The sequence below is a fragment of the Styela clava genome, chromosome 14, assembly GCF_964204865.1.
Source record: "Styela clava chromosome 14, kaStyClav1.hap1.2, whole genome shotgun sequence".
NCBI lineage: Eukaryota > Metazoa > Chordata > Ascidiacea > Stolidobranchia > Styelidae > Styela > Styela clava.
Window position 1 is genome coordinate 17,099,576 of NC_135263.1, and position 26,089 is coordinate 17,125,664.

General features: G+C 35.7%; 1 protein-coding gene across 2 annotated transcripts; it reads right to left on the minus strand.

The window, feature by feature from the left end:
- Window positions 1-11,734: 11,734 nt before the first annotated feature.
- Window positions 11,735-15,284, minus strand: LOC120341387 (uncharacterized). 2 transcript variants are annotated; one of them, XM_078120277.1, is made up of 6 exons: window positions 15,138-15,284; window positions 14,949-14,989; window positions 14,464-14,593; window positions 13,465-14,205; window positions 12,633-12,749; window positions 11,735-12,211 (listed from the first exon to the last, which is right to left on the minus strand). In XM_078120277.1, the coding sequence occupies exons 1-4, from the start codon at window positions 15,225-15,227 to the stop codon at window positions 14,104-14,106; spliced, it is 363 nt and encodes a 120-aa protein (XP_077976403.1). In that variant the 5' UTR covers window positions 15,228-15,284; the 3' UTR covers window positions 11,735-12,211; window positions 12,633-12,749; window positions 13,465-14,103. The 2 variants fall into 2 exon arrangements, with proteins under 2 accessions (XP_077976403.1, XP_077976402.1); XM_078120276.1 differs by having other exon boundaries at window positions 11,735-12,749.
- Between the last annotated feature and the right edge of the window lie 10,805 nt (window positions 15,285-26,089).

Sequence of the window (26,089 nt, forward strand, 5' to 3'; positions counted from 1 at the left end):
CTTATTATTATATCAATCATGATATTTAATCGCAGGCCGGTTATCGTTACTTTACGGAGAAACACGGCCACCGAGATAAAGTGATTTGCGACCCTTTCGTTTTGCCGATTCAGCAGAACACGACAGGGACAGGAAAACACAGCTGCGAAATAACCTGTGCACGTACAGTGTAGTTCTTATCAAATTCCAAAATTATTTCAACATTCGGGTTAATAGGTTGTCCAAAATGATTGCCGCTTTACAACTTAAATTTACCGCTTTATTGTTAAAAATAGTTAATTCTGTGCGTATGATTCTACAAAACTAACATGATCTGGTTCTAAACATATAAAATTATTAGCGCATATCAGCATAACTGAACAACAGGGACACAATTTTTCTACCCGTCTTATTGGAGGCCTATATGGAAAAAAAACCTTTGAGAGCTAAAAATAGATATCGTCCTATTTGCCATGTGGACTTATTAGCCGGGAAATACGGTATTTATAGCCGTCATTGATACAATATCCAATAAATTGGCAAAGTCGGAAAAACAAGTCGATTTAAGGCATTTTAAATAGTGATATCGGTCATGGATTCGAATATTTTGCGCAGCACAAAATCATCCTAGTAAAAAGTCCATACTTTTAAATACAAACCAATGGCAACCATTATCCAAATTAGTTCCCAAAAAGCGGGATAAAGTATAAATTATTTTTCCGACTTGTGACATATTTTTCGTGAGTACGAAAATAAGAATCAAAAACTAATTATATATCGGCACAATAGCACGACAATCTGTGGACATAAATTGTATGGCAAACTCGCGATTAATATTAATTTTTGATTCCTATTTTCGTATCTACAAAATACAACGGCGATATGTGGACTTGGAATGTGTGGTAAACTACCCGATTATAAATAGTTTTTGATTCCTATTTTCAAAATAATAAAAGTATTATTACTCAAGCATACAATGGCAATCTGCGGACCCAAAATGCGTGGTAAAGTTCCCGAATATAATTAATTATTGATTCGTATTTTTGTACTCACGAAAAAATTGTCACAAGTTGGAAAAATAACTCATACTTTATCCCGCTTTTTGGCAAATAATTTGGATAATGGTTGGTATTTGAAAGTATGGGCGTTTTACTAGGATGATTTTGTGTTGCGCAAATATTCAAATCCATCATCGATACCACTATTGCCGTATTAATTTAATTCTGTTAACATGACTCATGGTATATAAAATATATACTGCGATAATCTGCAAATATGAAATGCCTGGTAATATAGCTAGGTTGTAACTTGTAGATAACAGTTATTCCATTGCTTATTGTATGGAAATTCCTACGTACATTTAGATAAGCTCCAATTAGTGGATTTTATTTTCGAAGTATTCCAAATTTCATATTCGAAAAAAATAATTTCGAATGTATTCGAAGTAGTGAACTATTCGGTATTGGCCATCCCTGCGTGCAATCAGAAATTCCCGCGTGCAAATAAGAATTTCCTGTGTGCAATATATTAGATATCTCTCAATACTTCCGCGTAAATTTAGCGGAATTGGATAAAAAATAGGTTGAATCATAGCAAAAATGGACGTTTGACCTTTGACCCCCAAACTTTATTTTTACAGTTTGTCGCTAATTTTGAGAGTGTTTGTGCGACTTTGGATACCGGTATCGTTCAGTACATCCGCGTAAAATTATTGGATAAAAAATACATTGAAACAGAGCAAAATGGACATACTTTGTCATTAATTTTGGGAGTGTTTTTACATAGAATTAATGGATGAAAAATACGTCAAATCAGAGAAAAAATGGACGTTTGACCTTTGACCCCAAACATTATTTTTATACTTTGTCACTAATTTTGAGAGTGTTTGTGCGACTTTAAATACTGGTACTGTTCAGTACATCCGTGTAAAATTATTGTATGAAAATACGCTGAATCAGAGCCGTAACTGGCCAGCGTCGGTGAGGATGCGATCTTTTCGCCCATAACTATTCTCATGTGATTCCTATCATTCACCACGATATGGTCTTTTTTGCTTTGCATTTTTCGATCAGGCCAAATCGTGCAAGCTAGTATTAGTCGACAATTGTGGAGTTATAGTTCTTTGGCATCTTTCTTTTACTGGATTATTGATTTAAAAACCATTTAAACCGATTTACATTGGTGTTACATTTCGGCGTGCAAAATTGAATTCGCTCGCGTGCATTTTTGCGGAGCGCTAGCATCCTCGAGCATGCACCTGCTATGGAATTCCAGTCTGGGGGGTTGGAAATGAGGGTCTGGTATAGTTTAGTAGCCTACCACATGTACTTCTAGTTGACCTGGCTCAACAATTTTTGCATATGTCAATCCTAACCCCCACCTGACTACGTCACCGAAAAATTACGTCATTTCGACGTCACAGTGGCGTCATAAGGCCCACCGAAGTATGCGGATAGTCGTCCAAAACGCGAGACGATCACCCGAAACCGAGCAAGCAATTTCTCTCGTTTTCTCGTCACAACGATCACGATAGGAGAGAGATCGCCGGCTTTAGCAAGTTCGTTATCGGCGGCGCAGATGACATTTCGGGCGATCGTAATTATACTTTGGCAATCCCTATGACTGTATGACGTGTGGTGACGTCGTAGTGATGTAATTTTTGGATGGCATAGTCAGGTGGGGGTTAGGAATAGCATATGCAAAATTCGTTATGCTACGCCCACCGGAAGTACTTGTGGTACTAAACTATACCAGATCCGGAAATGACACTCTACTGATATCTGAATGTACTGTATTGCATTCCTTCATGCTGTCATGACTGCTACGGTACCGTACTGTGTTACGGTACAGGTACCGGTACCGCTACCGTACTGCTTTGCCGAACCTCCGCAAAAACAGAATTAAGATAAAATTAAGATTCAAAATAAGACCCCAACGAACTAAATAGAATTCATAATTTTGTAATTACTAGTTTTTAAGTAAGATTTGCATTTCTCAGTCTCCTGGCATCTGAGCTGAGAATGACGACTTGTTACCCGCTTGTAGGATCGGATAGGATAGGATTTACATATTTATCCCGGGGGAGAGGAAAGCCGATAAGACGGCTTATCCATATGGCGAACAACGGCCTCTCGTCCGGTTACCATTCCACAGTTCCAAGTCAAGTATGGGATTAGATTTTTACTGTATTGTTTGTTTTCGGAAGCATGGACTTGGTGGTGGAGGAAGCCGTAACCGACCAGCGGTTACGTGAACCACCCAACGACGGCGAGGAGTCCAGCAATCCTCTCGCACATAACCAACCCTGCATGGGATTCGAACCTGCGAACCCACGCAGAGTAATTAGAGGTGCGGTGGCGAGCGTATTCCTAACGCTTAGCCCGTTCAGCCGTTGAGCCACACCGCCGCGCGATAGGATTTACATATTTATCCCGGGGGAGAGGAAAGCCGATAAGACGGCTTATCCATATGGCGAACCACGGCCTCTCTTCCGGTTACCATTCCATGTCGGGTATGGGATGAGTTAGTTTTATTTTTTCGGAAGCATGGACTTGATGGTGGAGGAAGCCGTAATCGACCAGCGGTTACGTGAACCACCCTACGGCGTCGAGGAGTCCAGCAATCCTCTCGCACATATACATCCCGCATGGGATTCGAACCTGCGAACCCCACGCAGACTAATTAGAGGTGCGGTGGCGAGCGTATTCCTAACGCTTAGCCCGTTGAGCTACACCGCCGAGCCTGTAAACACAGAAACAAGTTATAAAAAGTATGCAATGCATTCTGCCGAATAGCTCATTTCTATTCATCAAATCGAAAACTTTCATCTTTAAAAGGTTAATACTGTACGCATGTCTTTTGATACCGTACCGGTACGTTATATCAGCCTGTATATCAGTATATTGTAGGCCTACCACCAAAAACAACCATTGCCATCGCTAAATCACGCAGCCACCAAACAAGAGCAAAGCACGAGAAGACGAGTTTCAACGACTTTTTGTGCAAAGGTCAAACGGGCAAAATGAGACACGGCTTGATGCTATCGAGGCCGTATTTTTGAATGTGATTCGTAATAATTTTTCATTTCCATACTCTGATGCGTTAGCTGCAGCTGCATTAAAATTTTTTATTTCGCATGAAAGTCGTAATACGCTGCTGTTTTGAATTGACATTTGAAAACTGAAATTGAGCTCAACCTCCAAATACAGTACTCCAAAATATTTTTCTCCTACCTTATAGAAAATACATGTGACTGTCTCCAACTAAATTAATAAGTGGCTATTCATTCCCAATAAATATGTATTTCAAACCTGTGCTTAGCTAATTCATGAGCTTGATAGTTTTTTTTAATTTATTACTTATGATATATTAGTTATGTAAGGGGACTATAAAATAGTCATCCTAGCTCCTAAATTTTCTTGGAGGAGATTATGACTTTATTCCCGCCTCACTTTTCATATTTCAGTCTATGACTCTATGTTCCCAAATCTAGTTCCTAAATTTAGTTATATTGGGCAACTCAACGAGGAGTTGTTGTATTAAGGTGTATTTAAAGCTCAATTGTAAGGGGACTATAAAATAGTCATCCAAGCTTCTAAATTTTCTTGGAGGAGATTATGACTTTATTCCCGCCTCACTTTTCATATTTCAGTCTATGACTCTATGTTCCCAAATCTGCATATTTGTGATAATCGTTCAAGTGTCACAATTGTTCATATTGGATTGAATTTCTTATTTTTGTCTATACAACTCAAATCATCATTCATAACAGTCATTCTCATAATCACTATTTTATAGTCACTTGGCTATGCAAACTATAGTCCAAATGTGGCATTGAGAGATGCCCATAAAATCTTATATTTTCACCTTATAGTACATGGGAAATGGTCAATAGGATTAAATGTAATGTCCTGATAGGGCCAAATATTTCCTATTCATGGCTTGTCACTTCCCTATCCGTATGAATATAAATGTTTTTATTAATTAACACCCAAATCTATAAAATTTGGGCAAATATTACTCGAACTCCAAATAACTATTTGTCGTTTAAGAACAGACAAAACCCTTGGTCGAGTTTCCTTTTTTTCCCCAAAGACACAAAATTCTAGAATTTATAACCGCTTTATAATGATAAGTATTTTAACTGTGAACTTATTTCAATTGGTGTGAACATGGTGGGAGCTGACTCTGATGACCGCATGGTCGTATCGCTCCCTCCAGTCCATACCGAAGAAACGTTATTCCTATTGCTTTATTGGACACGTTTAGTGGCCATAACGATTGTTTCAAAATTTTGTTGTTATTGTTATTTGTCTTCGTCTACATTTTTAAAAAATCGCTTTTCTCTTCGAATACTGGACTAATTGCTTTGATATTTTCAGTGGTTAAAGATTAATTTTTTCGCTAGAAGGCTATTACTTTTAATTATTTCAAAATTTTGCGTGAATTCTATGAAATTTGATATTTCGTCTAAAATTTTGCTGTATTATTTTTTATCCATGGGAACACGGATTTTAGTCAGTGTCATGACTGGCTGTACGTTTTGATTCTGCAAAATTCTTGCTACTGGAAATTCAGAACTTTTTTGAGGGTACCGGTGGCGTCAAAAGTACCGGTAAGGACTGATTCGCCCTGGTCTAACGTGTCCATATATTTGTGCGTAACTCTCTTGTTATCATTGTATTTATGTTTTTTCTGGTTGACAAATAATAAATCTCTCTCACTCAGTACCATACTGTCTTAATTATGGTAAATTATATTTACTTAAACGTAGTAGTATATATTTACGCTTAAACTGATTGATTATATTTGATATAATCTGGACTCTAATTTGGCTAGTTCTGTCTTTGATGAGTGTATGGGTCTAGTCACTCTTGCTCATCGGTTCTCAACCAGTGGGCAATGGGCCACAGCAACACTTCCAGGTTGGCCACAAACCTATTAAAAATTGCTAGATTAATAAATTCAGTTTTGTTTGGACCACTATGTATAATATTAGCCGTAGTGAATGAATGAATGAATGATAATGCTGTTTTTTGTTACTGAAGGATAATTTTCATTCTAATTATTGAAGTCCAAGTGTCTATTTTTGCGAACATCGTTTTTTGCCCAACTTGTAACTTATTGTGCTGCAGAATTTTGGTGCAAAGAAAATGGGCCAAAAAACAAAAAAGTTGACAACCCCTGCTCTAGCCCAAAGCGTGATCTAGCCTAGCCCACCTCTTCATGCACCCAATTTGGCAATTCCGATTGGGAAATTTGGCATTGGGAGCTATAATCAGCTTGGCAATATCCTATTAGAAATATTTTACTATACATTTCACTTTTGTTAACTAATTTGATATTTAATTAGGCAATCCCTATTACAAAATAATTAATATGGTGAGGCGAAATTTTTTATGTATTCGTATTTTTTTCTTTTCACTAAGCAATATATCTTCTCCTTTTTTTTTTTGTATGTATGATTGTATGTATGTGTGTATGTTTTATTAATTTTGGGTGAGCGAACACGTACCACTTTTTTGGCAACACCTTTCAATCTAAAATCTTAAACTAGGCTATTAAGATTTGGTTCACTCTCCTTATTCTATTTTATTATGCTCATTTATTTTTCATGCTCACTGTGAAGTCAAAATAAACTTTCACCGTTTTTCTAATGACCATGCGTGTGATTTTATCAGGGCCATTATATAATGGCAAGTAAACTATTTATTACAAAACAACCACCGCACAGCAGCCATTGCCACGAAATAAATCCGTGGGCAAACGATAATAAATTAGAAACAATTATTGTGTTATGCATCGAGTGAAGTAGTTCGGGGACCGCAAAAAATTATACAGGCTCAGTTTGCCGACCAGTTCTATAGTTCCGATTTTCTTGTTACTTTCAGTGCATTGGCTAATCACAAACGGTCAACAGCGGCGTAACAATTGAAATGTTAACAGCTGTAAACACTTCTTCAACCAGACAGATTTTTGAGATGTGTAATAACTTTAGCTAGGTTAACCATATTTTCAAACCCGAAAAGGAGGACACATCGTTTGACAGAACAATATTTCACATGTGCCTGACATATACATCAAATATCTGCTAGATTCTTTAGGATTAAAAATAGAAGTAACATTAGACGAGGTGACGACAATGCAATAATGCATTCTTGTCTTGTCAACGAGCAACTGTAGCCACAAATATAATGCACTCCGCTTCACTATCAAATATATCTTTTCTAGATCTAAAGCATGGATATTTTTGCTTTAGTTCCTGAGTAAAAAAGGTTTTTCTTTCCGGCATAATTTACTGGGTCTACTGACATAATTTACTGCTAAAATCGAAATTGCTGAAAACAAGATGAAATGACGCGAAGATAATTGCAGAACAACACGGTTTTTATGTGATAAACAAGTATGCATTTAACCTAGAGCAGTGGTTCTAAACTTCTGCGTGTCCGCCAAACCCCAAACGCTATTGTGCTAGCTCCAGTTGAACCCCATTCAACGGTTTAAATACTGAATTAGGAGCGCAATTAGAACTTCACAATGGAGAACTTAATTTTGTGAATGGTTATAGAAAATGATCATTGTGGTGTAACCTTAGATATCAATATGCAGTGTGGAAATAGTCACTACTTGTGTCACAATGATGCTGACAGCAATAAACTTTGGTCGTATATAAATTGCACTTTTGAGATCGGGAAGATGTTATGATACCTCAAAAATGTTGGTAGCTCAGTCATTTCTCAAACTTCAAACTGCATTCGAATGAGGACTAAAGCGTTTTTTCATAGATTTTTGCCGGAATTAACATAGTCTACCTCATGGCTTAGCGTTATTTTGAGGCCGTCCAGAACGGATGATAAATTAGCAAAGCTCTAATGAAATGTTTGTTGCCACAAATGTATAACTTATTTGAACTAAAAACCCCTTGATCCTATATCAATTTATATACACTTATTTCCTACATTCAACCAGTTCGTAAAACTGAGCTACAATTTCTGAATTTTTCATTAGAAATGAGGTGTTGCGCACGCAATAACCTAAAACCCCAAAGTTTGGCATTTTGGTTTATTAAGGTATTTATCGACATATAATATATATATATGTATATATGGTATCTCAATGCATTACTTACTTTTAAATTTTCTCAACCCATCAAACAATGTTGAATATGTCATAAAAGAATTTTAAATATTCAATCCCTCGGAAAAGGAGGACATTTTGACCTTTTAGAACAGTGGTTCTTAAACTTTTTGAGCCGCGCCCCCCTTTGAGAAATTTTACAAACTTCGCGCCCCCCCCCCCTCGTTTTGCTTTGAAAAAATGCTTTTGTGATGGACAAGTTGTTATATATTAAGATGGCGCTATAACTGAGTGTTGGTCTCATAGCGTCATTGCTCAGATTGTTTAGGCATAAAACGCTTCGGAGTACAACTTCGCCATTCACTGTCGTTTGTATAAAGCCAAATAGTGGTCATCATACATTCTCGTTTTTCCGCTCAGTTTGCAATACTTGGCAAAGTCAAACTAATTATTGAGTAAAACTAAACAAGCAATAAACCTATGCTTCAATGTATTTTCTGCTTAAACGTTTACACGAGACACGTAAAATTTCAATCAATTGTTGTCGCTAAGGCGTTTGCGATTGCATTTTGTTTCAAATCTCCATTGTTCACGTCAGCGTGGCGTGTTATTTATGCCCTAAAAATCTTGATTTTGGTGTTTATTCTTCCTAAATCCGAAATTTTCCTCGACAAATTCTTGTGCCGCGAAGACGATTATAATTACCTTTTTTGTTCTCGATTGGAACCATGACACCTCTGAGAAAAACGAGTTAGTTTTTATTATAATCATCAGCGACGAGATGCTAAAGATAGAATAAAGAAGTGAATCCGTAACTAAAAATTCCTTTATCGTAAAAGTGGCATTTTAAAATACTAAAAATAAAACGGAAAACGCCATGAGTTTTGTTTTGGGGTGGACCGCGACAGATTAAAAACACTTTTTTGAAAATCTCATAAATTCCTTGTGCGTGCGGCACACCAGTAGTGTTCTAAAACTACAGACTTGATATAAATTTTACTCCGTGGGATCGCAGACTTAGAAATATCTGTAACAGTGATATCTTGAAATTAATCGAGTGGCGGCATTGCGATAGAGCGGAGTAAGAGTTGCAGGGACAGCTCATATTGGTGAAATTGGCAAGAATACAAATCAAACAAAATGTAATCGACATTTTTATGGTTGCGGATTACCGTGTTATTTTGGAGTATATACTGGTGCTTTTATTTTATCGACGCAATCGCAGATTTAATTTATCACAATTAAATGAATAAAGCAACCATTTTAAATAAGTATATCAATCATGGATTGAATATTTTATTCAACAGAAAAACCATTACATATATATCCGTTGAAAAAGTCGGCTCTTTTAACGACTGGCGTAATCTCGAGGACTGACTCATAAGCCGTACCGCGGGGATTTCGTTTCGATGAATATGTATTTTTCATCTACTAATATACTTTACATGTATTTTAATCGTACTACATTAAATATACTTTCTGAGATATTATACCAGATCTTTCTAATGACGACAACGAATTCGCATGAGTGCAATATATATAAAAACTAAATATAATCGGGTAGATGATCACACATTATTATGTCCGCGGATTGGCGTGGTATTTTAGATAGGTGATGAGTTTATTTTGTCGTGAGTCGCCGCAACCGCGAGTTACCTTGAACACCAATGAATTGAAATGGAGAGACATTTTGAATTATTGTAGTTATTACGAGACAGAAGAATTTATTATTTATAACACGAAAAAGCCGGCATTTTTAACGAACGCGGAGACCGTTTCAGGAGTCGTTACATGTAAATTTCCGATTCCATCTTGTGACCTCTCGCTCAAGCCCCCCCCCCCCTGTGAGCATCTCGCGCCCCCGACCCCAGTTTAAGAACCACTGTTTTAGAGCGTCCTCGCAGGACATAAAACTTTTAACGAAAAAGGAGGACAAATCCTCCAAAAGGAGGAAGTATGGTCACCCTACTTTAGCTCATTTTCGTGGTCTTTCTGGCCAAGGTTTTGTTGGGCTTTCAGAATTTAGATATCATATAAAACAAGAGAGCTACGCACAAATATATGGACACGTTAGACCAGAGCGAATCAGTCTTTACCGGTACCTTTGACGCTACCGGTACCCTCAAAAAAGATCTGAATTTCCAGTAGCAAGAATTTTGCAGAATCAAAACGTACAGCCAGTCATGACACTGACTAAAATCCGTGTTCCCATGGATAAAAAAAAATACAGCAAAATTTTAGACGAAATATCAAATTTCATAGAATTCACGCAAAATTTTAAAATAAATAAAAGTAATAGCCTTCTAGCGAAAAAATTGATCTTTAACCACTGAAAATTTCAAAGCAATTGGTCCAGTATTCGAAGAGAAAAGCGATTTTTTAAAAACGTGTCAAAGAACAACAACATAATATTGAAACGATCGTTATGGCCACTAAACGTGTCCAATAAATCTAACTCAATTGTTGTTTCGCCTTCAGGGGAATTTTAGTATATTTGCAGTGACAAAGATTAGTTCCAAAATGCCCTATAGACTGGGCTAAATTTAGCTGTCAGGTTACATTCAAGACTCCAAGCATGGACAAGAAAAACTGGAATTACAGTCCAAGGTTTAAACACATAATACAGGCAGCAGTCGCACGTTTATGTTCTCCTATCAAGTGTTATGAACTATTGTTTCATCCCAAATGTAAATTTTTCCACGACTGGGTTTCATAAACTAGGAAATTGGTAAAAAGATGCATTCATTTACTGTACTATTTCACTGTCAGCTAAATTGTATTTGATGTTTGCAATATAACAGTGTCACCCACAAATCAATATATCTGAAGAGTGTAATATCACTTCTAGGCCGCGAGCCGAAGCCCTGAAAAACGCCTAGAAAGTGAGTTTCGTAGCGCACATCAGGTAACTACCTGAAAATGATTTTAAAATGTTCCTTAAAAATTTAGTAACAAATATTGCCTTGTTCCCACTTCCAAAAGTTGCACGTTTTACGGAAAAGACGCTTTTACTACAAGAAATATGTGCTACGATCTGTCCTATATTCTCTACATTTTCGGCACTGAACAATGACTTCTGCATGACGTAACAATTGAATTAAACCAGCTGTTAGCGAGCGGATGAATATTAGTTATTTCTGCTCGACCTTGCGCTGAGTTGGGCAGGCTTTCCATAGCCCTGTTTAGTTATTATTAGTTAAGTTATGCTAAGACGTTGTTGAAAAATGTATAAGTAAATTATTAAACACTTGTAGATCCTTACCACGGATATGGGCCGTGAGACGAAACCATGAAAACGCCCAGAAAATGAGTTTCGTAGCGCACATCTGGTAACTAAATAAATTCTTCAGTTTTGTGTGAAAACGAACATAATGAACGCATTACAGCTTGTTCCACAATCCTGGTGCGAAATCGAATATAAGAGGTTCCCGGAAATTCAATAACCATAAGTTTACAACGCATACATAAGAACTATACAATTCGAGAGCCCTACAGCACACTAACACAAATGTATTCCTGTAATGTTTTGCCTGACCAAAATCGGACTTCCTCAGTCAATCATAATTTATTAGGTAGATTACGAAAAATATGGCATACATGTAACCAACAACAAAAAATACTTTAATTGTGTGACAAGAGTCGGGAGTGACCTCGAAAGCAGCGACACCAACAACGCTGATTCACATTTGAGAATAAATTTTATGTAATAACCACAAGCAGTTTACAACAAGAACAGCATAAAAAGCTACATCCATTTTATAGAAGCTATCAAGTATCAAACGTATTTATTTTTAAGCAATGAAGTCACAAATTAACATCGTGAGCACGAAAACACAAATAAATCAGTTATTTCTCACTTAGAAATTTACCGCAAAAGTCAAGAAAATTAAATGAATGTACAATATGTACATAACATAGTGAACAGAAATATTACAATTTACAATTAATCTTTTTTTAGTTTATGGGGTTATGTATTTGAACAAAGGCAATAATATTTCTAGAAACAGGACTACGACACTAACAAATGTTCGAAAAAAAAAACAAATGTATGATACTTATTAAATCAACTGTAATATCTAATTCACTTTCTTCTGAATTGTTTTCGAAATCCACTATCTCAAAAATCGACTTTTCCTCTATAGGTGTACTGTGATTTCTGCAGTCAATACAAAAACAAAAATCTGTGCAATTTAAGTTGATTTTGGCACACTTTCATAAATTATTTTGACTATTTTTCTTTGCAGTTTGCCAACTCAAGAACTGATTTGAGGGCCACATGCTTCTTCAGTGAATCATTGTTGGGTGGAGAGTATAATCCTTATGTTTGACAGTGTTAAATAGACGTGCCCTGGTATCATTTACATTCTTCATATCCTCTTCAAATTCCTCAGCTTTATTTATTAATACCTCGTTAACCTCAAAAGATCTTCATAGTCGAGGGAAAAAAATGAATTGAAAATCTCAATGAAGTCTCCAACATGAATTTGATGGGCAGTTCCAATTGCAGAAAAGTGCTAAAGTATTTCAATATGAATAGCCCATCTAAGCTGTTTGCAACTATTATGATTCTCATATACCTTTAAGCTTCAAGACTTCTTGTTTAATCCATTTTATAGCACTGATAGCAGCAGGGATCAGAGCCTGCGTTAGGTCGGATTGGTGGAACATTGCCGTTTTCTTTTGTAGTACAGTATCTAAAATAAGGAAGAAAATAATATTTGGAGCAGCATGATTTTAAAAATACCCCTAAATACTAACTAATACCTTGAATACATGTTGCATTTTATCTGATGTACTAAATGAGCGTATATATGCTCATTGCATGTTCTACAGTCCAGCAGTGTTTGCATACCATTACTAGACTATATCTACACTAAATTTTGATATATCACAGTCTGAAATGTCCTATGACAGTACAGCAGTATGAGTATGGACTATAGACTATATTTTGAAACATCAACTGTTTGTCTACAACTTCATTTCTCACCTCTCAATCATTTCCAATGCTACCGTACCTTTCTTTCCACTCCGGCATAACTTATCATTGCTTCCCAGGTTCTTGTCGACTCTATGAATTTAGATTTAGACCAACCGACATTAGTAAAATTGATTAATTTCTTCTTTTTCACACAACCGTGCATTACAGAAACAGCCATTCATTTCTATTTCCAAATATGCTGTGGCCTATATAGTAGTATAAGTCTGCTGAATAGTCAAGAAGAGTCATTAAATTAATCATAAACATTTCATGCAAGCCAGAAAATATCGTTGTTTGTGACATACGGTATTATTCTAGGTCTAGCCTTCCTTGGAGTTACCGCACCGTACCTATTTAACAACGTCTTATGAGCTAGTGCTCAACTAAAATTGCTACTTATGGCAAGGATATACAAGTGTTTAATATCTTACCTATACTTTTCAACACCTCCTTAGAATAACTGGACTAATATTACCGGTAACTGAAAAAAACTATGGAAAGGCTACTCAACGCAAAAGCGAGCAGTTGAGTACATCTGATATTCATCCGACCACTGGGGATCCACCTACAGCTGACTAACTTGACTGTTACGTCGTGCAGAAGTCTGCGTTCATTGGCCCATGATACCGGAAAAGCAGAGAAAATAGGACAGATGGTAACACATATTTATTGTAGTAAAAGCGTCTTTTCTGTAAAACGTGCAACTTTTGGAAGTGGGAACAAGGCAATATTTGTTACTAAATTTCTAAGGAACATTTTAAAATCATTTTCAGGTAGTTACCTGATGTGCGCTACGAAACTGAAAGATAAATGGCCTCGGCTCGCGGCCTATTCCTTGCTCAGTAGAGACATACAGTAGAAAGCAACTCAGGTAACTTTTGCTGTTAAGATAGGCGTCTCAAATCTTCTCAGTTGTGATGAAGAAAGAAGGATGTTCTCGTTTTAAATGTCATATTTTTCTTGATACACAGATTGCATTGATAAAAAGAATAAAGGAATAGAAAAATAAACATGATAAATTCATAATCAGCCTCTCCCAATTTTATACTAAAATATATTTGGACACAGCATCATGTTCTTTTCACATAAAATGCTTTTTCCATGTTACGTAACTCCATTTCATACTGCTTATGTTCCTTCTCAAGGAGTTCCTGTAGGGCAGCTCGTCTAACCTGCCATGTAAGATATATATCAAAAAATGATCTATACGTGTCACAGAATCCAAACCTGTGGACCCACATGGGGTAATCAGTGGTGCGATGTTCCTAATGTCTAACACCAATGTGCCAACTTTCGGACAGGCCTATTGAACTTGATAATCCTATTTATTACTTTATTTACTCTATGAAGCAAAGTAATTTTCAAAACGTTCAATATATTTCAATTAACTTTAAGTACGTAGAATTCTTATGGGAGTAATTTTCACTTACCATAACAAATGATTTTTTCCCATAGTCTAATTCATGCTTGATTTTGTCAAGATTAATTTTGTACATTTTTTTCATACTGGCTTCCTCCAAATTTTCTGCCCATTCAGCTTTTAGATTAGAATCAACATCACTAAAAATGAAGACTAATTTTATGACCTCTTTCATTTGGTTCGATGAATAATGTCATGGCTATTTTGTGTGCAAGGATTATCAAATGAACGTTGGTTGCGGAAGAACATCTTTGATTAGTCTGTAATCTTTGTTGTTTGTGCAAAACCAAATATGGGACAATGTCATATATAATCGAGCGGTTAAATTTTCTCTGAATCATCAGCTTAGACATTTATAGAAAAGTAGCTCTTACAAATGCAAACAAATAGGTTTGCTATCAAATACACAGGGCACAATAATAACAATAAAATTTTACTACAGATAAGTATACATATTGAAATTTCTCCAGAGAATTCTTAATTTGTCATACTCACAGATTAATATCTTTCACACGTTGTGCTTGTTGTTCATCTTTCTGAAATAAATATACATTATGAAGCATCTTGCCCATTGTTAAATATGGGTCATGGTTTCACGCTCTAATCACAATTTAGTCTAGTAACCAAACATTGCTGAAAAAATTTCAAAAAACAATCTACAACATGGTGGGCTTATACACTTACCAGAATGCGTTGATGTTCCCTTTCCAAGGACTTTTGTAAAGTTTGACCTAAATTTCCAGATTCAAACCGTAGTGCTGTTGTCATACTCATACTGGCTTTTGTTGATGATTATGCAAAGAGTCAAATGCGAAAACTAACTGAAGTCCATAAACTGCCAAATAATATGAAAAATAACAACAAAATACTGTCATTAATTGTGGTGAATCTTTTAGAATCAAGCAAGATATAGACTACATATATTCAAGAACTTTGACCATTGACACCTATTGTTACATTTCTTGCACTGGTGTTTTTTCGTGCAAGTGTCTGGTATTTTTGTCCAATAAAGTAAATCTCATTGTGACATAGGCTACACTAGATATTATTTGCTTGCCCCAAATATCAATTGGGTCACAGGTGTGCATGAAATACCTTATGTCTATATGTAGAAGCATATAGCGCATCTCAATGAGGTATTGCATTTGTACCGGTACCGTAGTCTTTGCTATAATGTAGGCTAATAATTAATCCACAGCCTAAACCTATTTGTGATGAATCGCACAATCAATGTTAAGCTAGCATTGCAATTGCTAGCTGCATATTCAGTTAGAATAAGTAGTTTATTTAATCGTTATGTCTGTCGATACCGGTCTCAAGTGTCACTTCTCCATGCAGCCATAGGCTGAGTCTGTAAGTTGAACCCAACTTCCAGAGATTATTCAGATATTGGAAAGCACACCTAATAGATTGGTGAGTTGGTTTCACAATCTCTGGTAAGAAGCATGGAGTTTATTTATACATTATACCACTAACATAAGTATGCAGAAAGCAAGACAACACGCATGAAAACCTGAATAAAACCATACTTTCAACATATCTCTGTATCTATTTCGTGAAGCTCCCACGTTGGACAACCAATTACCTTTCAATGTTTACAAACGCTATCTCCAAGGCGACATGCACTGAGCCGTGACACAAAGCGACGGATGGACTCCGTTGGCTCCCCGGGAATAAGACTGAGTCAATTTTCCTACGAAAAATAACGCTAGAACTTATTTTCAGGGGATGTCTTATATTTTTATTTATCGAAAAAAAAATTACAAAGTAGAGAATTACGAGATTTTCCGATATAGAAAATATGACAAACGGAATTCCCTTTACTTATTAATAACACGTTTTTATTCAAAATAAATGCAAGACATAGATTGTAGATCATTTAAAACGTGCTATAGACTTAACTCAATAAATCAACAAAAATGAATTCGCTTATTGACTAAGGCTTATAGTAAAATCATTTTTACAATTTAGGCTGGGTATTATTTCAATGGTAGGTCTTATTTTCGGGGAAACGCGGTAGTGGACTGGTCTCCGGTGTCTCCAAAATGTCGTGTCCCACTTCTCCCACGTATCACACTTGCCCCACGTGTCTCACTTTTACCCCGTGTCCCACTTGTCAAGTGGAACAAGTAGGACGCGTGGTACAAGTGGGATGCGGGGTACTAGAGTGGTACACGACATTTTGGAGACACCCGTAGTGGACCTATATATATCCATGGGCTATGGATCGCTTTGTTACTATGTTGTTGTTGAACACGTAGTGGATCTATGGATCGTTTTGTTTAAATTATGTTGTTGTGGTTCTTTGTCATGTTATTATTATTATTCCTATCGTTATGAAAAATCGCCTTTCTCCCTGATTACTCTACCAATTGCTTTGAAATTTACAGTGGTTAATCTAATTATTTGGATAAATTAAAATGATAATTCTTTTAACTATGATCTTATTGTCACTTGCAAAATCTCAAATGCGGAGTTCTCTCTATTCGTACTAATTTCAACGCATCTGCTTACATACAGCTATCATTAGGGTTAGCTGATTTTTTCATACCCGAGTAGTCGTGTCAAACCAATTGAACTGCACTCCCTCAAATTACTTTCTTTCAATTAATAACAGAATCTTTGTATATTTCTTAGCTTTCAAATGGTTCCATTACATTTGAACCCACGACATTTGCACTTGCATACTATTGCACCTATGGTTTTTTTTTACGGATATTTGAACCCATACTAACTCTAACCCAGGGATGGGCAATTACTTTTCTGAGTGGGCCGGATGCGTATAATAGTCTGGATTACTGGGCCGGATGATCAAAACTCAATATGATCAAAAACGGTTTATTTGCAAATTCGCAACTCGCAAGTCTATCAGTCATTAGTCAATCGCCTTCCCGTTTCACTAATCGCGTTTAAGTGATGTAAAGCATTAGGTATTTGCAGCAGGGGACATAGTAAATAACGTTGAAATATTAGCGTTGAAAGAACATTGAAAATGTCATGAGTACAGACAGAATAATTAAGTACTGTAAATCATGTACTAGACCAAAGGTTCTCAAATTTTTTTCGCCCCATACTGTACTTTTAACGTTATCATCGCCCCCAAAAACTACAACAAAACATCAAGTCACAAACAAATTTATTGCGAATCAATTAAGAAATAGCATGGTACCTGATGTTGTTAATAAGATGGAGGAATTTTAGTCAGGTACAATATAAAATCATCATTATTTGATGTGACCCTTTTCTACCATCAAATATGATGTTAGAAATAAAAGAATCAACAATTTTACTTCGTCAAAAATGCCAGATGACTTGCGGTTACTATATTTTCAGTACATTTATAGGGGAAACGAGTCGTCGCGCTTACGACATTCATTAAAATTGCCGACTTTGTCACCGATGATGATTTTCTGTTGCGTAAAATATTCAGTTCATGGCCGATACGAGCATTAAAATTGTCTCGCGATATTAATTCAATTATTTTTAACGTGAATCGCCGTTGCGCCGAGTTACAATAAATGAAAATTTCACTATTCTGAAATACTACAATCTGAATTTTGGTTTAAGCTATTTTTAGGATATCACCGTTTGCAAAATCCCAATGTCATTATAAGTAGGGTTGCCAACTTTGTGTTAAACCATTCCGGAACACCTTAATAGTCCCACACTACATTTTATAACCCCAATTCTACCTAGAAAACGTGCACTTCATTCTTCACTTCAGTTACATCCCGCTTGACAACATTTTGTCTAAACTACCTACAGAAGTAACATATCAAACATTTTCTGGGTCAGTAACCAGAGGAACATACTTGCAATGTCGTGTATACATTTGTATTTTAGTTCGTGCAATATGCTTGCAAATGTACAAAGTACTCCCACTGAACATGCTAACAATTCCTTATAATATATAGAGATGTTGCAATAAGTCTGCATATTTATTCAAAGTTTGTCATGTCAATTTTTATCTTATTTTGTAAAATCAATCGACTTGTCGGAACATCCCGAAAGCTTGAATTTCGGTCGAATTCCAAAATCGCTGAGAGCGTTAATAGCTCTGATAATGGTTAGAACATCTGCATTAGGAGTCACAGTGAAAGCCCATATGATGTAACCATCTAAAATAGCAAATTTGTTATTAATTTGCTACAAGTAATAAATATTTTTTTCATTTCCGCTTTTGTTACTGTATCGTTTATTCTAAATAGCAAAGATGAAATACCTATTGTGAAGAGGTGAGGTGCATTTTCCCAGCTGTATGTTTTATCGAATCGCTTCATACTGTAAAAACATATTCAAGACAGTAGTCCACATAAATCAATGTTGCAAAAGCCATTATGTCTGACTTAAGAAATTATCAAGAGCAACATAAGATACTAACTACATGCATACGACAATTTTGAACCTGGTGGTAAGTTAATTTTGCTACGTGTATCCAACTAAAAATAAGACATGTAAAAATTCCCATGCACGCACTCTTCAAATTACTAATAACTAATGCCTTACCTTTTTCATCACAGCTAATGTGAAAGTAGTAAGACTCATTGTCCGTCAAGTGAAATGTCTCGCCTTCGCGACTGTTCAGTTGATTTGCTATACGGTGTATAAACAAATGAAATAAATGAATTAATTTCTTGAATGGGAAGATTAAGCTTAGGCATACCCGAACTTCTTGAACTATATTACTACTATTATATATGTTTTGTACATTTAGCTAGCTTCAGTGTGTTGCCTGTTCTTGAAAAAGTGACCAAACTAAAATACATAACTTATATGGCTTTTATTTGTTGCACCAAACTGATTAAGATTAATCACACAAGCGTTATATTATTATAAACACAAAATAATATCATTTACGATACGCTATGTTTTGACTTTTAAAACTACGTTCATATTCGTTTCAAATATAAGATTTCAATGAAAATCCAACCTTCGATAACAGCTTTATTGTTCAATTTCCCATTACGATTGTAAACATATTTTCCTAAATAAAATACAAAATATGCCTAAGAAGTAATAATGTTAAACTGCTTCAAATAGCATTAGTATTACCGCTTTGGCATGCATGAAATATGATTAAAATATGAAGAAAGAAAAATAATTGAGATAAGCAAACCTTTTGGAAGACGATTATTGTAGTTTCCATTGGGTTGAAGATATTTGGTTACTTCCACTTTGTCCTCTTTTTTTCTAAAATATGAAATATGGCAATATTTTTCTGTCAAATATGTTTAGTTTTTAAAAAATGACCTAGAAATTTCTATATTCATCAAAAGTTGTGATTTTAGTTACAAACCTAAATTTACGATTACAACCCGATCCGAGGACCCAATTAGGCAAATTATTCATTATTTCTACTGACGTGATATCATATACACCTGGTATTCCATTTTTCTCGAATAATAATAAACTTGAACATGATAAAATATAAATATTTAACCGTTCGAAAAATATTTTGCGGTAAACTTGAATCCAGTTTTCGTTAACTTCATGTTTAGAGCTGTTTTGCATTCCAAGTCACTCGTAATAGGATCTTCTCCATTGTCAAATGCAAGATACCTATTTCTTGGTATCACCGTGATAATATAGCTACAATTATAAGAGTATCACCGAATTCAGCTATATATAATATGAATGTCTTACAATAAACGGAAATCTGAAATTTCATTTTGCTTGTAAAAGTATGTTTAGTGAAGTAAATTATCCTCTGTCTACTTTATTTGCTTTCAGTAAAATATTTAATCTGCTGTGTTGGACATCCTTATTTCAAGCAACGATGACGCAAGGTCAAAGTTTGACAATTTAATAGCCCTCAATTTGTAAAGGAATGTATGTTAGGCAGATGTTATTACAAGACGTTAAAGCCAGTTTGGGTCACACGTAGAGATGTGAGTTTCAGAATTTTGAATCAAATTCTATTGGAATCGAATCGGAACAATTTCAAAAATATGTTAGTGATTTTGATTGAAACGACGTACCTATCCCAATGACGCTAAATCGACACGACATGCGCACAATGGTGGAATTCACTGATAAATTGATTCAAATCAATCTGTCCTGTGGATATGATTTGATTTAGCAGCGCAAGTGAGAAATTGTCAAAGGCAATAAAATAGATGGAATAATTCTTGACGATTTTTGAACCTCTTTTATCACAATGTATTCAAATTAAAATTTATAAAATTTTTGACTCTTTTCAAGCTACTAATTAGTTTTTTTTTTCAATTCTGAAAAAACATCTTGTGTAATGTAAGTAAAAATTCTTGCTTTGACTTTCACTATTATCGCGTACATTTATCGCCAAGTTTGTACCTACACCAAAGTCATAAGATTTTAACAGGAATGTTTATCGGAGATATCAGAGGGACGTTTTGTGCAAGAAAAATCAAGAAACATATCTCACAAGCTTACTTCAATCCAAAAGTAATTAGATAAAGGCAGCCTTCGACAACAAGTGTGTTGCGATAATGAAGAATATTCTTAGTCGGCATCCTGCGAATTTAGTTAGACGATGAGACACACTGACCTAGACTATGCTTATTGTAATTTAGTTAGACGATGAGACACACTGACCTAGGCTATGTTTATTGTAATACCTCTTTGATACAATGGCGTCACAACTAATCTGTTATAATGTCATGATAGATATTTCGAGTTTATTTATTAGCACTTTTTCCATACAACTTAAGTCATTATTTTTGTTAATACTGTTCGGTTAATTTAAATTAGCATACTTTATTTTCAAGGTTAAAGGGATAGAGTTTTTCAAAGTTATACAAACTCATTTATTTACCGTATTTACATTTTCGCCAGGTGGTTCACAGGGCGGTTTCGTCGCAAGGTGGTTTACAAATGGCTTATCGGTTGCGTCTTCCTGCGCCAATCACGTTTGCGGACGCATTCAACTATAGCCTGAGAAGTCGTATATGGGCAAGTCATCGATATTTGTGGCATTTCGAAGGGTTTATTGCAAATACGAAGTGTCTGGCAAGTTTTAAAAATCCATTTTTCTTTAACTTATTTAATTAAAAAAATTAAAAAAAAACTTGATTTAAAACAATTCTATTTGAACGAATCTCTAGTACTAGTCAACGAATCGGTATAAATGTATTTAATTCTTCGGATAAATGAAAATAATAATCTTTTTGACCTAACCCTCTAGTCACATGCAAAATCTTTTCCATAGCCGAGTAGTCGTGTCATATTAAGACAATTGTGCCGTGTTGTTAGCTGACTGGTGTAAACATCATAAACTGCGTGAACGACTTGTTGGGTATATTCTTATAAAACAATAGTTTTGTAGTCAACGGCTTGCTGCTGGGCACGATATGTAGGAACTTGTAATGTTCTTTGTTATGTTAGTCAGCAATGTAGTGTATTTTAATTGAGCCATATTCTTATATAATTTATTTGAGCCTTGCTCTCTTGTTACGGAATCTCTCTTTGATCCATAAAAAGGTGAACTGGATAAAATGAAAGAATGTGGCCCGATATCGTTAATAAATACTGATTACAAAAATCCTAACGAAGAAATTAGCAAATAGTTTGAAATACCTTTTACAAAATATAATATATATATATATATATAAATTGCATATTTGCCATTTTACAACCGACCGTTATAAATATATTCAATGGGTGCATTGGCTTTAACATAATTTCGGTAATTTAGAATACTGAGCCACCACGTACTATCATTGCCATTCGGTTTTGGCGTGCTCGTTTCAAACTAATTTCATAAGAAGAAAAGGCTGAAGTATTAATTGCAGTGCACATGGATTCTCTCAGGATCGCAAAATTAGTAGCATAAGATACTATTTACCTCTGGAAAGAGGAAATCTAATAACAATGATTACCGTATTGCGAACCATGTCGAGTCAATCAGTACATTTGTGATCATGACCATTCCAATATATTGTATTCCAAATTCATATAATGTGGTATATATAAAATTGTGGTAAAGTGTACGAATTATATCAAGAAAATCTAAAACATCATCAATTTACAACTTTACTCGAAGAATATAGACCAGCACATAGACATATTTTTTTTATTCAGTTGGTGATCTTTGGGATAATACAGGGCTTGGCATTCAGTTTCCGAGATAAATGTAGCGAAGAGTTTATGTTACGTCTGTTACTCGTGGAAGCCCATAAAATTATTAGGGTGCTCGCCGCACATGAAGTTTGTGCATTCCTTCTATATGCAGTCAGAGCAAAGAGTGAGTGTTTGTATGAGCATATTTACTGAAAGCAAGGTTACGTGCATCAATCAAAAATATAGAACAATAATATCTGAGCAAAGTTACAGAAGGCAAATGAAGTTGAGAGTACTACTGATCCTTTAAATCAGCGTTTCCCAAACTGTGTTCCGCGGAACACTAGTGTTCCGCGAGCGTCTTCCGAGTGTTCCGTGGAGAAGGAATCAAAAATATCGCCATTATGATCTAGGGATCGTGAGGTTGTCGCCAAACTGACCGTTCAATATCGCGTTATCGTCGGCCTAAAGCGGACTAACTGAGGTAGAGTTGTGGCATTTTCGTGACCGTCGGCGTAGCTTTTTGACTGTTAAGTTTACATAGACTTACCATACGTCCCGTTTTAGGCGGGACAGTCCCACTTTTTAACGTTTTGTCCAGGCGTCCCGACCGGTCAGCCAAAAGTCCCGCTTTGGCGTTCACCCAGTCAGCATGATACATGAACATTACCAATTAGCATGTTCTCGATACTGTTGTTGCTGTGTGGCGTACCGGTGGTAGCATTATTACTGAAGGTGGATGCGTGGTTTTGTTTGTTTCGTCGTTTTCCGCTGACATTATTAGCGGTTAATTGCTACAATTTGTTACGTGTAAGCCCCATACGCCAAAAGGGCGCTTAACGTAAAGTCCTTTATATTTATTGAATTGAAACCGATTTTCAGACAGACACCACATGCACTCTCGATGACAATATAGTCACTGAAGAGAAGACAGCCGGGATGGTTTTAAATGTGTGCCTAATGTAAAATCGGTAAATTTAATATTGAAAAAAACACAGCTATGGTCTTTGGAGGCGTCCCGCTTTGAGGTCACAAAAATATGGTAACCCCAAGTTTACAGCAATCCTTTTGGTTTTGTTATAAGCAAACAAGTAGGTCTAAAAAATAAAGGCAAAAGGTCAACTCTTCTTCCTCCGCCTCTGCCTGGTTTTACTATGAAATGCTGAAAAATTACTCATGTTCGCTAAATTCAATTCAGCAGATAAATAAACTGCAGCTCGCGAAATTGCAGCAAGTAGGCTACTTTTATCTCCATCAGAGGTGACATTGGAGGCAAACACTACGTGATGAAAAGTAAACGACATAGACAGGTAAAAAATTGTGAATTGGTGAGTTTATTGATTCATATACACAGCATTTAAATTAGGAAACAATAAAACATTTATAATAAATGCAATATGTAAAATATTCAATCATATTTCAGGTATGTTTAACCGTAGTAGCATATATTTACGGTTTAACACAATTCTGCTAGTTTTCGCGGCGCATTTGGCAACTCGTCACGGCGAACCCATTGGGAACCGCTACATTAGCCTACACCGTTTTTTTTTATCAATTTTAGCTTTCCATTTTTTGGTGTTCCGTGAGGCGAGATAAGAAGTCTAAGTGTTCCGTGGCCGAAAAAGTTTGGGAAACGCTGCTTTAAATAATCATGGCCTAGAAATAAGAATTGTTATTCGTTAGGACTGCAACACGAATAAAAACTTCATCACAAAACTTAGATTTTGAAATGTTTGTTTGTTGAATACAAAATTTATCACGAATGTAAAATTCGAATTATTCGTTTGCTGAATATGAAAATATTAACAAAACTTCGAATTCTAAAACTTTGTTTACCGAATATGAGATATAATCTTCACAGCTATTTGCAAATTTACGAAATGTTTCGTTTCTGCACTTGTTTCAGTCCTATACAACGTTCAAAAGAATATGAGACAGGATATGCATATGGTTTGCCTTGAAGTGGAGGGAGTGACGGTGTCGTAGCAATTGTGTTCATCAGACAGTGGGTACTCTGTGAACAATCAAATGGAGATAAACAAGAGATCTATGTTCAAATATATGGGCACGTAGCGCCAAATAGTGGCAAAATTGTGATGACGTCATATCACACAAAGAAACGAATCCCATACAGCTCACTGGAATATTTGAAATAAATAAAAGTAATAGCTTTTTAGCGAAAAATTTATTCTTTGAGCACTGACAATTTCAAAGCGATTGGTCCAGTGATCAAAGAGAAAGGCGATTTTTTCTGTTACAAAGAACAACAACAACATAATAACAAAACGATCGTTATGTCCACTAACGTGTCCAATAATACAGAATGCAGCTATGCACAATGGATACGACGGCAAAATGAATGACAAGAAAAAGTAAACACCTAAAAGTTTGATATCAAGCCCTAACGGACTAGATCATTGTTCTTCAACCTTTTTTACCGTGTTATACCTTTTACAAATTTGCAAGAACTTTGTATACCTTTCAAATAACAAAGTTGATTTAAAACTTCAATAAACGCGATAAGTTCTAAACATAGATTGTAAAAAAATCTAAAACTGCCATACTGCAATATCACCATGAAATCTAATAGGCTACTGTCCGCAAGTTCTAAACGGTGTACATTTGACTGACGGCCCGAGCATCAACGGGAATAAAGGTTCAACGTGAATCAAGCTAAAAAAAAGTCGGTGATTGGACAACAATTTTGATTTTTTTTAAGTTTACCGCAGACATACTTTCAACTAAAGTTACACCTTAATTACTCATTGTATTTGTAGATGTGTTAACAACTAATTCATTTCAGCATTTTAACCCATTTTTCTGAAATGTGTGATAATTATGATAGAAATACATTCGGGTATTATCGATTGTTTGAGCAAAAATTTATTTCATCTCAAAATTATTCTAAGATATTAAGAGAAAGTAAAAATCTTCCACGAAGGGTTAAATCATACCTCAGAAAGAATACCTAAGTCTATAATATGCACTATTTTTTACGGCGATGAACGAGATCCGTTAAAGATTTTAGGCTAGAGCGAAATGTTGACATGAAAACATGTTTCTGCCTGGGCCCGAACCACTTTATGGGGACCGTTTGCAAACGCGATGACCACTACACTACGGAAAGACATCAGGGTCGGTTTCAAGCCGATTCGACGAACCACGGATGTATGCGTTTCCCATGTAGAAGTCATCACGTTCGCCTAACACGCGAAAGATTATTGTTAAGTCTCCCAAGAGTATTGTTCATTATAATATGACCCACCGGCGTATGCGTTCCTATAGTGTAGTAGAGATGTATCGATACCACTTTTGTCGCCGATACCGATACCAACTGAAAATGCCGATACCGATACGCCGATATTACAAACGGCCGATATTGCCAATATTCCGATACCGATATTCCGATACTATGTAAATATTACCCCAAGTGTGAGGGACTGACGGTTTAAAACACTAGTCTTTGAGCATTATTCATGGTGCATAATATTTCAGATTGAAAAAGGGATATAATTCATCATAAGAAATTGATGTTTGGGATACGTTGTGTTAATTAGTTTAGATGCATTGTGTACTGAAGCTAGTAATCTCGGTGTTCA

What these genes read in the sequence shown, in the direction of transcription:
- LOC120341387 (XM_078120277.1), bottom strand. Translation starts at nt 15,227, where the DNA reads ATGAGTATGACAACAGCACTACGGTTTGAATCTGGAAATTTAGGTCAA. An exon ending in CGTGTGAAAGATATTAATCT is followed by an intron (nt 14,594 to 14,948) that starts GTGAGTATGACA and finishes CTTCATTTTTAG; the next exon opens with TGATGTTGATTCTAATCTAA. An exon ending in GGAAAAAATCATTTGTTATG is followed by an intron (nt 14,206 to 14,463) that starts GTAAGTGAAAAT and finishes CTTACATGGCAG; the next exon opens with GTTAGACGAGCTGCCCTACA.